General features: G+C 40.4%; 1 protein-coding gene across 2 annotated transcripts in view; it reads right to left on the bottom strand.

Moving 5' to 3' along the window:
* The window catches only part of slc36a1 (solute carrier family 36 member 1), a 56,902-nt gene that overhangs the window by 29,540 nt on the left and 9,695 nt on the right, over positions 1 to 17,667 (bottom strand). For both annotated transcript variants that reach the window (XM_017689515.2, XM_017689523.2), the window contains exons 9-11: positions 16,757 to 16,855; positions 15,167 to 15,333; positions 11,530 to 11,699 (exon numbers count right to left, since the gene is read on the bottom strand). In XM_017689515.2, the coding sequence (XP_017545004.1) occupies positions 11,530 to 11,699; positions 15,167 to 15,333; positions 16,757 to 16,855 (436 nt within the window). The remainder of the gene's footprint in view (positions 1 to 11,529; positions 11,700 to 15,166; positions 15,334 to 16,756; positions 16,856 to 17,667) is intronic.

The raw sequence follows: 17,667 nt of genomic DNA, 5'->3' as shown, positions 1-17,667 counted from the left end.
TAATTATGAGAAATTAAGGGTCCGAAAACTAAATAAAACATTAAAAATGTTTTGGTGGGGAACTTTTTCCATTCATTTTTTCATCTCTGATTTTTTTAACCCAACGCAGTCTGTTACTCTTTCCTTAGATGAAACAGGAAAACATCTGACACCATCTGGTTTTAACTGCCAGATAAGTTTTGCAGGCTAAGTCAAGTCCTCCAGTCCTCAAGCCAACTCTTTGGTGGAGTTTCTATTCCGAGTTTTACTGCATTCTTACCGCAGCCTGCAATATTAGCTCAGTCCAGCTGCTGTTTTTCCTTTTAGTGGGTCCTATGTACACTTTGTGATCATTTCATCACTTTGTGATGAGGTGTGAACAGAACTCAAGCTCAGCATGCTAGATGAAGCCCCCTGGGATTTCTCAGGAGATCTGAGGATCCTGCAGCACATGTCAGCACATTTCTCTCATCTACCAGACAAAAGGCCTGCCCAACTCCACGCTCTCCACTCAGTAATCCAGCAGAGAGCCTCTAGTGTACAGATTCGGAGTGAGACAAGTCTGCCGAATCTTACAGAGCTAATACTACATAGTGAATATTCATACAGCGGCTGAAGGAAGTCAGGAGGAAGCATATGCATTTTTCAGTGTGTTGTGCCATCAGAAACCATCCTAATGGACTAAAAACTGAACTTTCACTATAATTGAGTGGAAAAAGTTGGAGAGGCACACAACAAAAGTGTAGCGCACAGTGCAGACATTGTACTGTGGCATATTTTGTACAGCTTTACTTCTGTAATGCACTGGATTTCAAATGAAATAAGGACTTAAGTGCAGACTGTCAGCTTTAATTCCATTAAATATATAAAATATATACTTGCATATGGGGTGAATTATGCAGGAATTAAAGCCCTTTTTGTTCATTTTATGAAATGCATAACATTAACACAATGTTGAACAACACAGTCATGCTTAGAACTTGCGTGAAAATCCTTTGCAGGTGAAAATTTTTGCCTTCTGTCTTTTCTTCAGTGAGTGAACTTTTCAATGGTGCTCAGGTCCATTAAGTGGCTTATCTAGTTAAGAACACTTTTCAGCCCAGAAATCTCAATGGTTGCTTTAGTAGTGTGCTTGGGATCATCTTTGCAGGTGCTTGTTTGGATCCAAGCAGTTCAGATGCTTTTGCGCACTTCAGAATTCATCCCACTGCCTCTCAGCGGGCACTTTATCAATAAAGACAAGTAATTCATCCATACGTGTCTTTTTCCACATATGTAGTATGTGAGCAGCATATGAGCAGCTCCCTACCTTCAGCGCTCCCCCCACACAGGGTTTACTCATTCCACCACTTCGGTACTCGTTAATCTTTCCTTCATCCCAGAAGACAAAAACCATCTACAGGCAGATTACAATTTAAAATGCCACACAAAAGGTGCTCAGAAAAGTTCACTCACTGAAGAAAAGACAGAAGGCAAAAGTTTTCACCTGCAAAGGATTTTCACGCAAGTTCTAAACATGACTGTGTTTAACATCATGTTAATGTTATGCATTTCATAAAATTAATAAAAAGGCTTTAATTCCTGCATAATTCACCCAATATGCAAGTATATGTGAATATATATTTAAGCACCCCCTGCAACCCTGAAGGAGAAGAGGCTTAGCAAGTGTGTGTGTGTGTGTGTGTGTGTGTATTTCTGATGGTTTGTACATATATCATAGTGTAGATATACTTTCAAATAAAACCTTTGACATGCTTAAGTAAATCTAATTTTGCAGGTTAACAGTGCCTTAATTTTCTGGGATGTCCTTTCACTTCTAATAAGAGGATTTTTTAACAACCAAATTCTGAAATATTTTACTCTGCAAAATACTAAAAACAAAACTGACAATTAGAGATAAAACTATGCCAACATTGCTTTCCAACACTAACGCTGTGAGCCTGACAAAAAACCAAACTACAAAAAGTTGTTTCACATGTTCTGCGAGGCTGAAGTTGGACTTTTATTCACCTGCTTTTGGTTTAAACTTTGTGTTCCACCTTAGGTGGAGCAGCAGTTACATTCTAGCACATGTACCGTGCATAATTAGGGCATAGTGTGGGGCAGCCAATCAGAACAGAGCTCATTTACATATATTACTCTTAAAGGCACAGTAACAAATACAGCCTGCTGAATTTAATTAGGGTTGCAAAAATGATCATATAAAACTGAATTATGCCTGTTTATGGTACTTAAAAGCACACAAATGTTATAAATTGAACTTTAAATTTCAAAAGCAGCATGGTAATTGTAAATACTGGGGTTTCTTGAGGAGTGCTTTGGAAGTGGTTAAGCTAACAAATCGCAATGTTTATCGGTGTTCATTTCAAAGTTAGTGTTTCTTTGAACAAATAAATGTTTACTGTTCACATCACTTCTAAGATGCATTCTCAGACTGCTGTATAGGACAGGACAGAAATAGGACAGAAATGGACTGAGCGTAAATACAAATGTGTGCATAGAATAAACTTCCGTACAGTATATTAGCAACAGAATGTGCCTATGAAATAAATACACTCGACAACCATGAACAGTTGGTCAAGACAATGAATTCCATATTTTGTTATTTGTACATTGGCCTTTAGTGAACCTATTCATTATTTCATAAATTGAGGCTACAGATGGTGTTGGCGCGCTAGCAGGGGCTTTTTGCTTCTGTTGTTTTGCTGTATATTTCGTGCCGAGCATGATGTGTTTTTAAACTGTATAAACCTGTAACGAGAGGGTCTTAGGTGTTGTATCTCTCTAGATATTCAGCATGAACAGTGATTACAAATCTCTTGTCTAATGTACTTCATAGAAACCATAAATGTTCCACACGCTGCTGTTTTTCCTGCTGTTTATCTTCTGCCACTTTAACTGTTTGACTGCGTCTGCACTGACCAGCCCAGCAGAGTGAAAGGAACAAAAGGTTTCATTATCATTCAACTGATTTCTGTTCAATTATGACAGCTCGTTGTAGACTTACTTAATATGGAGTTTTGGTTTTTTTTGTTTGTTTTTGTTGGTTTTTTTTTTTTTGGGGGGGGTTGTTTTCAGCTGTTTCTTTTCTGATTGACAAAAAATACAGATTTTTGATCAAATGTTGAGTGGCTGAAATTTCAGTGCATCCCTATCTCAAACCAAATGAACAAACCAAACCAAACCAAACCAAAACTGTGTTGCTATACAATTACTTTAACTTTTAATATTTAGAAATACATAAGAATAATAATAAGAAGAACCGAATAAAGGTGTCAATGGTAAAAAGTAGTGCTGGTCTTGACTCGTGTTAGAAAAAGCAGTCCTAATGTTTGCTAGGAAACAGCATCATTGCAGAATTATTATTCCCATTGCACTCTGATTAAACGTGTAGATTGCAGATTCAATAAATGGTCTGGGAAAATGATTGACGGACAGACTGCATGATTGGGCAATCAGTGTACGACTTGAATCAGAGATTGAGCAAACAATTTCCATCACAACTGTCCTCTCTATTATTGATTATAGTACTGGCCAAGTTCTTTTAATCTGGTGCTGCTCCTTCTGGCCTCTCATAGAAACGCTTTTAAGGCTGTTCTGGCCTCTAGCCTGCTCTCTGCGACTAAGGGTGATGAATGTTTAAAAATGTGAGGCAGCTAAAGATTGTCTGCACCAGATGGCTACTGGAGCATCAAGCACTCTGTTAAAGTATCATTCTGAGGAAATGACAACAGATTGCAGTCGGCGCAAGCCATGATTAGGTATTCCCAAAGATATCCATCTGAAACTCCCAAACACAACAAGAGCAGCAGACTGTGAAGGTGGCTTGATGGCGATGTCACTCCAAACCAATTCACATACAATAACATTAAGATTCAGGAGGCTGACCTACAATGAGAGTTTGCACACCTTTCAGCTGATCCGCAGAACCAAATGGCTTGTTTCTGTATAGAACTGGCCCACAGAGCTCCATCCAAACTTTAGTAGTGTTTAAACTAAATTTGAATACATTTGGGCTTTAGTGGGTGGGGTTGGCAGGGAATGTAACAAGGCGCTCAGACAAAAATAATTTCCAAAGGATTTGTTATTCCCCTTCGTCTGTACAGAAGTCATAACAACCTCAATCAGCAACTGCTGCACAATTTCCATGTTTTTATTGAAATGTGCTTGCAAGCCTCTGCTTCTTTGTGAATGATTACTCAAAATGCAAAATAGCAATTAGATTTTCAAAACTAGTGTTGCATTGAACAATCTTTTTATCCAGCATCCATGAGTCCATATTTTATCATTTCTTTCAGAAAAGGATGGCAGCATTGTGACTTATCAGCCCTGTCATTCAATGCAATCTTGTGTAATCTTGTCATTACGAAAACAGTAGAGCACCAAATATGTGAAGTTAAGGTTGTGCTGCTCTCAGAATACCATATTTATACACCCATGAGAGAATACATATTCAACCGAATGAAGTTGGGATGTGGTTGGGATAGTGTAGTGGTTAACACCTCTGCCTTCTACGCTGTAGACTGGGGTTCAATCCCCACCTGGGCAAACACCCTACACTATACCAATAAGAGTCCTTGGGTAAGACTCCTAACACCACCTTGGCCTACATGTGTAAAATGATCAAATTGTAAGTCGCTCTGGATAAGAATGTCAGCCAAATGCCATAAATGTAAATAAGGAGAAAATGTTAGGAATAAGGATGTTATGTAAAATATAAATAAAAACAGAATACAATGATTTGCAAATCCTATTCAACCTATATTCAATTGCATACACTATAAAGACAAGATATTTTATGTTCAAACAGATAAACTTTATTGTTTTTTGCAAATATTCACTCATTTTGAATTTGATGCCTGCAACACGTTCCAAAGAAGCTGGGACAGGGGCAACAAAAGATTGGGAAAGTTGAGGAATGCTTGGAACATTCCACAGATGAGGAGGTTAATTGGAAACATGTGAGTGTCAAGATTTGGTATGAAGGGAGCATCCCTGAAAAGCTCAGTCATTCACAAGCAAGGACGGGGCGAGGTTCACAACTTTGTGAACAACTGCGTGAGTAAATAGTCCAACAGTTTAAGAACAATGTTTCTCAACGAGCAATTGCAAGGAATTTAGGGATTTCATCATCTACAGTCCATAATATCATCAAAAGATTCTGTGAATCTGGAGAAATCTCTCGAAGTAAGTGGCAAGGCAGAAAACCAACATTGAATGCCCGTGACCTTCGATCCCTCAGGCGGCACTGCATTAAAAACCAACATCATTCTGTAACAGATATTACCACATGGGCTCAGGAACACTTCAGAAAACCATTTTTTCGTCAGTGAACACAGTTCGTCGCGCCATCTACAAGTGCAAGTTAAAACTCTGCCATGCAAAGCGAAAGCCACATATCAACAACACCCAGAAACACCGCCGGCTTCTCTGGGCCCGAGCTCATCTGATATGGACTGATGCAAAGTGGAAAAGTGTCCTGTGGTCTGACGAGTCCACACTTCAAACTGTTTTTGGAAATCATGGATGTTGTGTCCTCCAGGCCAAAGAGGAAAAGAACTGTCCGGATTGTTATCAGTGCAAAGTTCAAAAGCCAGCATCTCTGATGGTGTGGGGGTGTGTTAGTGCCCATGGCATGGGTAACTTGCACATCTGTGAAGGCCCCATTAGTGCTGAAAGGTACATACAGGTTTTGGAGCAACATTTGCTGCCATCCAAGCAACGTCTTTTTCAGGGACATCCCTGCTTATTTCAGCAAGACAACGCCAAGCCACATTCTGCACATGTTACAACAGCATGGCTTTGTAGTAAAAGAGTGCGGGTATTAGACTGGCCTGCCTGCAGTCCTGACCTGTCTCCCATTGAAAATGTGTGGTGCATTATGAAGTGCAAAATATGTGCTTAACAACAGAAAATGACACAAAAAGGGACAAAATTGCCACATTAGATTGATAATATTCACTTAAATCAAATGAAAACAACCCCATTTGCTTATGTTTACACATGAAAACTGACCAAGTTAAAATGGAAAACCTTCTGACTGCATTATTTAAATTGTATATCTTATGGGTCCGCTGTCCCTATAGCAGATGACAGAGCTATTTTGCCATGTATTTACCTACTGGGCTTGCAACAATACAACATTTACAAACCTCAATTTTTCCAATAACCTCACACAGTTCCACATCACAGAGCACATCACAGTATGCTGCACATTAGAATGCTGACAATTTCCCCATACAAGCGAGAGAGAAAGCCCTTAATGTGCTGGCGGTAATTTTTTGAGCTAATATTGTTTTAATATCGGTTTTAAACCTGCTGAGAGTATACATAAAATATACTACAGCTCAGAGAGCAGAATTTAAAATAGCACACAGGGAGGTGGGGGGGATAAGACAGAGAGATAGAGAGCATGCAAAAGAGAGAGAGACAGAAAGAAAGGGGGAGAGAGAATGGAAAAAAGACAGAACGAGCGTGCAAGAGAGAGAGAGAGAGAGAGAGAGAGAGAGAGAGAGAGAGAGAGAGAGAGAGAGAGAGAAAATAAGGCAGAAAGAGGAATAGCATGCAAAAGAGAGAGACAGAAAGAAAGGGGGAGAGAGAGACTTTGGCTATGTTTACACAGCAGGTAAAAGTGGCCCAAATCCGATCTTTTTCCTCATATGTGACTCTTCTGTCTCTCTCTCATTTGTGTGGCAGTGACATTTTCAATTCTGATTTAAGACGCGTTCATACGTGGTACTGAAATCCGATCCGTATCCAATCTGCGGCTCAGTCTGAACAGCCAGATCGGAATTCATGCGACTTTTACGTCAATCCAACTCGACATTCATCAAAATTTCATGCTGCTGAGACTCCTAAACATTTAGGCTGAACCAAACAATTAGAGGAGACTCATCGCAGCCGCTCCGAGTTTGAAGAGGTTTCGAATGGAGGAGCCCGAGGCTGCAACGCCAGAGAACAGTTTCAAGAATCCGAAGACACGGAACCAAAGAAGCGGCCGAATAACGCGCCCTTTTAGGCTGAACTCGAACACACTGTGGGTGATGAGTCCAGCTGTCAACCACTAGAACTTCATAACCGCTCCTGTGATGCTGGCGAAGACACTGAAAGCTCCGGGAGCAATAGGCGTTCACTGGCCGTCATGACTGTTTACCTCTGGACGAGCCTCGTGAAGCATTGCTCTTTTGTGCGTGTGGGTCTGTTTAGGAGCTGGTCTATTCAGACTGATGTCGCATACAGGTCACATTTAAAAGATAATGTGAACAGCCAAACAAACAAAAAAAAAATCGCATTTGGTGAGAAAATCAGATTCAGGCTACTTTTACCTGCTGTGTAGACCTAGCCAGAGAGAGAGAGAGAGAGAGAGAGAGAGAGAGAGAGAGAGAGAGAGAGAGAGAGAGAGAGAGAGAGAGAGAGAGAGAGAGAGAGAGAGAGAGAGAGAGAGAGAGAGAGAGACCTGCAGAGCCAAGAGCCGAGCAAGGAAAAGATTTCCCTCACACAGATGGTCCGGACGGAGTTCACTAACAAACAGTAACACCGTTACACGTCAAAATGAATCAGTCCAAACCAAATTCTAACAAAAACAAATTCTTCAAAAACAAAACTACATCAGCCCCTGGAACACAGACACATACACAAAGCAGAACGCAGTGCTAGCAGGCCCTGAAACAGCAGTACACTGTAGCAGAGTATCTGACTAATATTAAACACAAAACCACGCTGACCAAGAACAGACTCAACACACTCAACACAGCAAGGTCCACTATAAGAAACCCTGATTACCCACAGAACAGGGAATCTGCCAGTAGTGCAGCAGGAACTCCGTCAAGACAGAGAAGTACCTTTTGACTAAATGTGAAAAATGTAAATAATTACGCAAAAAGTACTTTACACAATTTAAGAACAATTTAACCATTTCTCTAATAAAGACAAATGTCATCCTTTTAAGAGAAAGCAGTACTTTAACAGGACTATATCCACTTACTGAGCACTTTATTAGGGCGCCTATAGTAATACTGGGTAGGGCCTCCCTTTGCTCTCAAAAAACCTCTGTTGGATTCAGATCCAGTGACTGGGAAGGCAGATGAAGAACACTGACACTCAATGTCAGGTTCATGAAATAAGTTTGAGACAACTTTTGCTTTGTGACATGGTGCATCATAAGGCTGGATGTAGCCATTAGAAGATGGTAGATGGATTGTGACCATGAAGGGATGCACAAGGTTAGCAACAATTCTCAAATAATGATTGATTAGTACTAACAGGCCCAAAGTGTGTCAAGAAAGCATTTCCCACATAGTTACACCATCTCCACCAGACTGGACTGTTGACATAAGGCAGGTTAGGTCCACCGATTCATGCCACTGTTGTCAAATTCTGATCCTACCTACCGTGCCTCAAGATTCATCAGACCAGACTACGTTTTTCTATTCTTCAACTGTTTAATTTTGGTGAGCCTGTGCCCACTGCAGCCTCAGCTTCCACAGTCAAAATCAGTGAGCTCATATTTTTTCCCCTATTCTGATGGTTCCTTGCGTATCTGCATGATTTTTTGCACTGTACTGCTGCCACATGATTGACTAAGATAACTGCATGAATGAGTAGGTGTACAGGCGTTGTTAATAAAGTGCTCAGTGAGTGCCTGTCACAATATGAGGGATGGTGAGTGACCCAACTAAACTCCATGCACACTACACACACACACACACACAGACACACAGACACACACACAGACACACAGACACACAGACCACACAAGATACCAAAAAAAAAAAAAAATGTACGGCCCTGTTCATAAAAACCTGTAAATATGTATTTTTTAATGTATTATTTCCTCCTCCTTTATTATTTATTAATTTCACCTCATATTGTTCATGGTTTTTCATTTTATTCATTTTATACTCCTTAGTATTCTAAATGTTCATTCTTGTTATTTCTTAATGAAGCTCTGGCAACGCATGTGCGGTCATGTCAAAAAAAGATTACTGAAGTGAATTGAGAGAGAGATTTCTGGAGTCATTGATAAATCACCTTGTAAACATTCAGTAAACAGTCCTGCTGTGCATGTTCCTTTTTCACATATCACTGTGTTCTGGTCTGATCGGGTTGTGGTGTGTTTTTCTGCCTCCTAGTGATGACACTGGCCACGTGAGCCGCTGCAACCAGAACAGAGCGCTGTCTGCTGTTCACGTGAGGCACTCAGAGACAGAGGAGAATTAAGAATCTCAGGCTGCAAGAGGAATCAATATTATGGAAAAAAGGAAAAAGTCATCCTCAGATGCTGCTAAAAATAGGCCGTCTATAAAGGGAACGGGGCTCAATGCTGCCCAGCAAACGGGGCAGCGGCACGAGAGCCACGTTAATCACTGGCACTAAAAAGAGCGATTTCGCACGTTCGGCAGCATGAAACGTGATTCCCTTTACCCGAGGCAACAGAGCACACACTCACTGTGGTCTCTGTACCTGACAGCCCCCTGCAGTGAACACACACATGCCTCACACACTGCCGTACACATGCCTGTCAGCCGGAGGTCACACAATATTTCATTTCACCAGCCCTCCATCCAAATTCCTCGTTTATTGGGCAGTGTTCAGTCAAAGGCTAGACAATCGAACATGAAATGTCAGGCTTGTGAAAAAAATGAATGGTTTAGAAAAAAAGAAAAAGACAGAAACAGAAAATACACCTCTCTTTGATTTCATCCAGAAATAGATGACACATTCATATGCATACACAACCTTGAACATGAACAAACTGACGCAAGTGCATGTTTGAGCAAATGAGCTGCGAAGAAAATGCCACTGACCTCAGAAAAGAGCACAGCCTCCCCAGCATTGAGGCACTACTGGCTCTTGTCAAAGAACCCCTGGTGCGTGTGTGTAGGTTTGCTTATAGAGCAATGACATGGTACATCAGAGCTCTAAACCCTGGATTCCATTCATATAAAAGGATTATAATATGATGCTGTTGTTGTACTGCTTCTTAGGTTTCAAGTAATTTGCAGGAATCAGTTTAAAAAAAAAAAAAAAAAAAAAAGAAATTTCATATTTGTCCAGAAATCTCAATGGAGCTATAAAGGACTGCATAAAGGAGAAAGCTGCAAAACGTTTATGAAATAGTAATATCCAGAGTGCCTTGTGTTTCAAGAGTGATTATAAAAGTTACATTTAAATAACTATTATACTATGTAAACAACTTCTTGTTGTTCTCCAAACAATTAAAATATCTAATAAAGATATAATAATACATTTTAAATGATACACTATATTACCAAAAGTATTCGCTCGTCTGGCTTCACACGCATATGAACATGAGTGACATCCAATTCTTAATCCATAGTGTCTAATATGATGTTGGTCCACCCTTTGCAGCTATAACAGCTCCAACTCTTCTGTGAAGGCTAGGAGTGTGTTTATGGGAATTTTTGACCATTCTTCCAGAAGTGCATTTGTGAGGTCAGACACTGATGTTGGACGAAAAGGCCTGGCTCGCACTCTCCACTCTAATTCATGCCAAAGGTTTTCTATCGGGTTGAGGTCAGGACTCTGTGCAGGCCAGTTAAGTTCTTCTACACCAAACCCGCTCATCCATGTCTTTATGGACCTTGCTTTGTGCACTCGTTTGCAGTCATGTTGAAACAGGAAGGGGCCGTCCCCAAACTGTTCCCACAAAGTTGGGAGCATGAAATTGTCCAAAATCTCTTGGTCTGCTGAAGCATTAGGAGTTCCTTTCACTGGAATTAAGAGGCCGAGCCCAACTCCTGAAAAACAACCCCACACCATAATCCCCCCTCCACCAAACTTTACACTTGGCACATTGTAGTCAGACAAGTACTGTTCTCCTGGCAACCGCCAAACCCAGTCTGCATGCCTAGATGCTTGATTTTATACACCTGTGTCCATGGAAGTGATTGGAGCACCTGAATTCACTGATTTGGATGGGTGAGTGAATACTTTTGACAATATAGTGTATTTTCCACTTAACCCAGGTGTAGTCAATCAGCCAAGCTGTTTGGTGTCCAAATTTTGCTTCTTTACATTAGTGCTGGACCTATAAGGTGTACATTGCCAGCAAACACTTGAAGTCAGTAGTGACTCAAAATTTTTCTGTAAATACGTCTAAATTTCTCAACCTTTCTCAACCCTCTCAAACTACAATCAAGGTCTCATGTCAGGCTACACAGTGAAGATTTTATTTTATATTTCACAGAAAGTTATGCATGCAGTTTGAGCAAGTTGAGACAAGTTTTGAGGATGTATTAACAGAAAGGATTTGGGTGACTAATGATTTCCAGGATTTGTTAGCTACATTAGCCTTGCAGCTCCAGCATTAAACTAAATTTGGTCGTCTTGGTTGATCAGCTGTATCTGGAGTGTCAAACCAGTCCCTTAATGTCTACTTTACAATATTTCAACAGGTGTAGCTACTGTCTGTTACTGTCCAAGTACTACTGCTGAACAAAATAACAACATCTATTAATACAATAAGTGGACTTTGTTTGCCTGTGCGAGAGAGTTTCCTGTGGGTGAGATTTTTGTGCTTAGACTCACATGTGAAGATGACCAGACCCACACGGATGCTGAGGTCCACTAGCAGCTCCCACCGGGGATCCACCCGCTCTACAGCCAGGGGAATCAGGATCTCAGCCGGGACATAAAACTGCAGGGCGTATGTGATGTAGATCCCAAATGAGTACAGAAGCTTCACTATCTGATACATCCTACAAACACACAAACAGCAGACTGTAAACAAGGTCAGCGTTCACAAAGCAAGTATTCTACTGACCTATAATACTACGGCAATGAAAAATACATGCCTACTATTGCGTATACTGACCCACAATACAGGCACAACACTGACCCTTCAAGAGGGATCAGTACTCAGAAAGCATGTCAGAGGAGAAATGAGGATTGAGGAACTGATTATTGTCAATTGTTTGAACAGTAGTGAGCAGTGCAGGAGAGCAGAGGAAACAGCTTCTTTTTGAAAATACAATCTTTTTGGTCAGTTCTTGTCAGTGAATGAGGGAGTGATGAAGGTTTTACGCAGCTCAAAACTGATTTCTATCAGAGCATGCACTAAACTCAGCCCCATCTTCAACACCCAGGGCAGTCAGAATAATTTTCCTATAGCTCTGGACAGCTAGCTGCCACACATTCTTGCTAATACAATTGAGCACTTGCTAGCAAGCTATCAATCCAGAGCAGTAGGAAATGTATGTGTACCGCACCTGGAGTTGACCATCTCCTCAAACACTGTGCCAAATCACAATCTCCAATGAGGCCAGTGTGCAGAGCCAGCATCTGCATGCTGCTGGCGACTAGCTAGCATTTAGCTTGATAAAAATTTGCTTCTCCACAGAGGTGCAATGAGCTCATCAAAGTGGTAAATGTATCAGTATTTCAAACAGCTTTTCCATTTTCCAAATATTTTAATTAGTGAATGTATCAAGTATTAAACATTTGTTGCAAATACAGTGGAAATTGCAACAAATGTTTAATACTTGATACATGCCGTACTAAGTCGTGGCCATGCATTAGGATCTCGTTCCCATGCCTTACCAAGTCATGGTCACGTATTACATTAATTTAGATGGGATGTTACCAGCAGGGCTCCATGCAGACCATAAAACAAAGAGTTGACATTTAGACCTACTTGCTATATCTTCAAAGACTCTAAAAAGACTTCAAAGAGTAATCCCTGGGAAAAAGTTACAGGGATAAGCTTCAAAAAAAAAGAAAAGTTTAACCTTAAGTCAAAACCTAAACCTAATCCTGGTTCTGATCTAATTTAATATTGTCACTGTCAGATTTTATATCTCTGAAATTGTAACTTTACAGGACAAGGAAATAAATAATATACAAAAATTAATATACAAAATATGTGTACAAACATATTTTGTATATTAATATATGTAGCATATAGTAAAATAATTTCAACAAGACTTCAAGAAGTGATAGATTCTATGTGCCTCACAGAAACTGTTACTGATCTAACAAAATGGCATTTGGCAAAATGGCTAAATCTATGTGGAGCAATATATTTACATTTTTAAAACATAAATATGACACATAACAGTATAATTTGCTTGAGTTTAGATACTGTATCTATAGTCAAACCTTCAAAGTTCAAAAATCAAACTTTGATCACCAGGAAAAAAAAATGATTTTAAAAGGAAGAGAATAATTTTTAAAAATTGGTACAACGAGACAAAGACTAAAATACAGTTAAGTAATCAAATGTAGAATGATCCAGTACTTGGGATCAAATGCAATATATTTAAAAACTATACTGCTCTCTTGGGACTTTTCATTAATTCTTTGTTAGAAATCAACATTTAACATGGCAAAGTCAAAAGATCAGTCTGGGAGAAATCTTATTTTGAGATTCCTCATCAACAATAATCATAAACAGAGGTTGTAAAACTCTAACTGTCCATCATGTATGTTCTGTCTGCTAAAGGGCTGAACTGCCTCATGAGGCTTCAAACTGGAGAGCCATGCTCGGATATTGATGATCGTAATTTGTAGACGCTCCTTAATCAGCTCTCAGTAGTTTTCCATGAGTTTTTCCATGAGAATTAATATATTGCACTCAACATTCTAAAACTATTGGAGAAAGAAATCATACTTGCAAAAATGAAAGTAACTTTGCACCTCATGTGACTAAAGTCACTCTATTTACGTTTCAGATCTGGCAGGTTAGGGTTAACCAGAGTTTGACTTATATCAGCAAACTGTAGAATTTTATCAAGCAACAAATGTGGATAAAGAGTTTACCACCAGACCAGATCAGTCTGCTGCTTAGAGTCTAGTGATGTGCTTCACTGCACACTTTGTTAGCCCCCTTTCACCCTGGTCAGGACCACCACAGAGCAGGTGTTATTTGGCTAGTGGATCATTTTCAGCACTGCATTGACACTAAACTGGTGGAGTTTTTAAACACCTCAGTGTCACTGCTGGACTGAGAAAAGTCCACCATCCAAAAATATCTAGCCAACAGTGTCCTGTGGGCAATGTCCTGTGACCACTGATGAAGGACTAGAGGACAAACTGTGCAGCAACAGACGAGCGATTGTCACTAACTCCAAATGATAAAGACTGTAGGTTAGAACTCCCACTCTTACATACTTTTTGAATGCTGGCCCAAGCTTTTATAAAGACCATCTGTTTACACAATAGCAATTGATAAGTGCTTTGGAGATGTTAACAAAAGTAGCATTATATATGACTCAGCTTAGTTATGATTCTAGCTTTCAAGGAAGATGACAGATCCAGTGAAAAGAGGGAATAAAGTCAGTTTTGAAGTCTTTTGAAGAGATCATAACAGCAAATTTGTCTGACAGACAGAGCGACTAATACACATATACACATGCAACTGTCAGTGATGCATTATATAATCAGCAGCATTACCTCGTGACTCATTTGTTTACTGTGAGACACTTGAATCACCACACGTCCCTAACTGCTCCTAGCTGGGAGGGTGATTGACGCCTCTGCCCCAACTATTATTATTTACACAGAGCCTGTGTCTTTATCGTTATCTGTGGGCTCTCGCATGCTGACAGGCCCAATCTCAGCGGATGCCTTTCTGGGCTCTGTGCCCAAGTTTCTATGCTTTTCTGGTCAGCTCTTTTATTTCCTCGCACTCAGTGACCCGTTTGGGCAGCATCCTCTTGCCGCCATGTCCCAGGCCAGAGGGAGCGCCTAAGAGCCTAAAGCTGCCTCCTGCCTCCACAACTCGATTACGGAGAGCAGCGGTAGGCTCACTCCTGTAAATTGAATTCTTCTATGATCAAACAGTCCAAGTGCGCCCGCCTTCAACACCTGAAAATTCACTCAACTGATGGCGCATGTAGCGTCCAGCCGTAAAGTGTATTAGAATGCACGGCAGAGCCTTGAGGAGATTAAAGTCGAGAAGCAACGGCAGGCAGGGGGCTTGCCGGGCCGCTCTGGGCTTGAATACAGCCACTCCCTCAGATAATTCAAGCTTCTTCTTGACAGCATATTAAGACCTGGCTGTTTTCATCCAGCCCGTATGCCTCTCGTTATTGTAAAACATTTTAATCTCTTCCAATTCAGCATGTGAGAGATGGACTGATAAAAAGTCATGCCAGGGATGAGGCACTTCCACTGAGAGTGGAAGAAAAGCTCATCAGAAACACAGCGATGCACTTGAGAAACTCACCAGCAGTCCGGTAAATTGAGGGTGATGCTCCCCTTGATGTGATCTCCAAAGGTGATGTAACCAATGGTGCCCAAGGAAATGTATAGCATAGTGACAATGCCCATTCCGAGGTACAGGACCAAACTGAATTTTTTAGGTTTCTGCATTTTGTTCTCAAGTGGAAGTACCTACAAGATAAGGTGAAACATTTTAACAATTAAGGCTGCTTTTGATTAAGGAGGGGAGAAAAAAGGAATATCATTCAATTTCATGTGAATTTGGGTACATTTTTAGTTCTTAGCTTAATTTGATATGCCTGCAGTGGCCATTCTGCTGGTGGAAAATAAGTGGGATTTTTTAATCAATGCAATCAAATGGTTTTCTTTGTAAATCTGTTATCAGGTAGGCTGTACCAGTACTGGTACTGATATAATTTCTGGTTCTGCACTCATACTGGCACTTAAAACACAGGATCAGCAATATTGAATGCATGACAATGAAGCAATTTCTGATGCATTGCAAAAACTGTAACACCAGTATTTGCTGGGAAGGCAATAGTAGTGGTATACCAGTTAGGCCAGATAGCACCATGTGCACACACATTTACAGTAGCTCCTTAGCTGAACAGCTGAGTCAGGCTACTTTCAGTAAATCAGTTACAGTCTGAGTTAATGTTAGTACAGCTTGTTATTGAGGGAGTGAAAGACATATGGAAAAAACTGTCAGACTCTAATGATTTTACTTTTACCCTTCACCCTCCTTTAGCTTTTACTATAGCAGCCTGCTAGCTGGGCTAATGTGTCCATTAGTCCCACCTGCGGTGTGCCTCCATTGGTCAACTGCATCTGATAGCGACATGGTGTCGTTGCCAGACGCTTCCACCAAGCCAAGAGGTCTGTGGTTCAATTAAGAACACATTTCACCAAACACACTAGCTGCTTTTCAGCTGCAGTTCAGCCAAAATAAACACTGAGCACAGCAGCTCAGAAATTGATACCAAGAATGAACTTGCAGCAAAGAATAGACACCAGGTGTCTAGATCAAGCACATAGGTAAGTTTAAAAGACCTACTTGTTCACGGTTTACTAGAAGTGCCTCTATTTTGCTCATGACATTTTGCCATATTTTGAATAAACAATGGCCAGTTCTGATCACAGCAAAATGATATTTAAAAATGAAATAGAAACATAGGCCTTCTCTGGCCCACAGATTTGTTGAGATTTTTAAAAATATGGTACTTTCAGTAGTTAAGTTTGACACTCCTGGGTTAGATGGAGTTAGCAGTATCAGTACCTGAGAGGGAAAAAATGGTATGAGTGCATCCCTAGTTATCAGATGAACTAGTGCACTGTTTACTTTCTGTGTGTGAAATGCTATGACTGTTTTGACCAGCTACTGAAACCAACAGAGGTATAATTTTAGAAGTATCCTTTGCAGCTATAGGCAATAAATTGTAACAAAGCTCAATACATCCAGTACATTATATCACAACAAAATCACATCATACCTCATATACCTTGATAATATTGTTATGTTTGGCCTCTACTTTTGATGACATAATGACAAACATTGGTGAGGTGCTGTCGTAAATACAAGATTAGGAAAACTCACCACACCGATTCCCTCAAAGGCAAATATGGCTGTCCCAAAGAACAGTGGGTAGTCTACGGCTCTTCCAACCTTCGGTAGGTCAACAGGGTTTGGAATATGCTGAGGATAAAAACAGAAACACATGGACAAGCCTGAATAATATTACAAATTTGGAAGATAGGAAGATAATAGTGGTTTTGAGTATAGACAGTTATGGAACACAAATGTGCCAGAAATGTAAACATTTCCAACATCAGACAGGTGACTTTTGATCAAATAATGTGAGAGGCTTGTTAGATATCTGTGCAGTAGTGGTTCCCCTGAGTAGTGTCACAAGATTGCATAAGAGATGGAGAAACAAGCTAACTAATCCACAGGGTTTCATTTGAAACACAATTTGAAAGGGGCGTATAATCGGAAAATCCTCAGGCATTTAGATGCATTAATTTTTCCAGGCAGTTACCACCACTGTAAACATTTCTGAGGCTGATCTCCCCAGTGTGGAGCTTATCTGCTAACATTGAATCTTCCAATACAGAGATGAGCCACGCTCCAGGCATCTATGTTCAAATCACAGCTGTAAAATGTTCAATCTGTGGCTAGAATCCTTGGGAATACTCTTTGGGAATGAAGGACAAATAGATTTGTTCCCCCCCTCTCATTAAGCACATGTAAGTATGGGTTTTGGCTGGAAGAGTCAAGCCCTTCTCCTTCAAGCAGCTTGAAGCACTGCTTGAAGCACTGACTGTGGAAAGGTCAGTGCTGTGCTGCTGCACATGTGGAGGGAGCATGTGCTGTATTTGCCTCTCAAAACCTAATACTGGAGAAATAGTGTAGATCATTATGGGATCACACTCTTAAGAATCTCTTTTAAAAAATGTTAAATAAAGTTTTGCTCCCATTCATTGAGAAGGAGGAGCGAAAAACTGACT

This window comes from Pygocentrus nattereri, chromosome 8, assembly GCF_015220715.1.
Source record: "Pygocentrus nattereri isolate fPygNat1 chromosome 8, fPygNat1.pri, whole genome shotgun sequence".
In the NCBI taxonomy this organism is placed as follows: Eukaryota; Metazoa; Chordata; class Actinopteri; order Characiformes; family Serrasalmidae; genus Pygocentrus; species Pygocentrus nattereri.
Note: the sequence above shows the minus strand (reverse complement) of the source record. Positions and strands in the feature narration are given on the sequence as shown.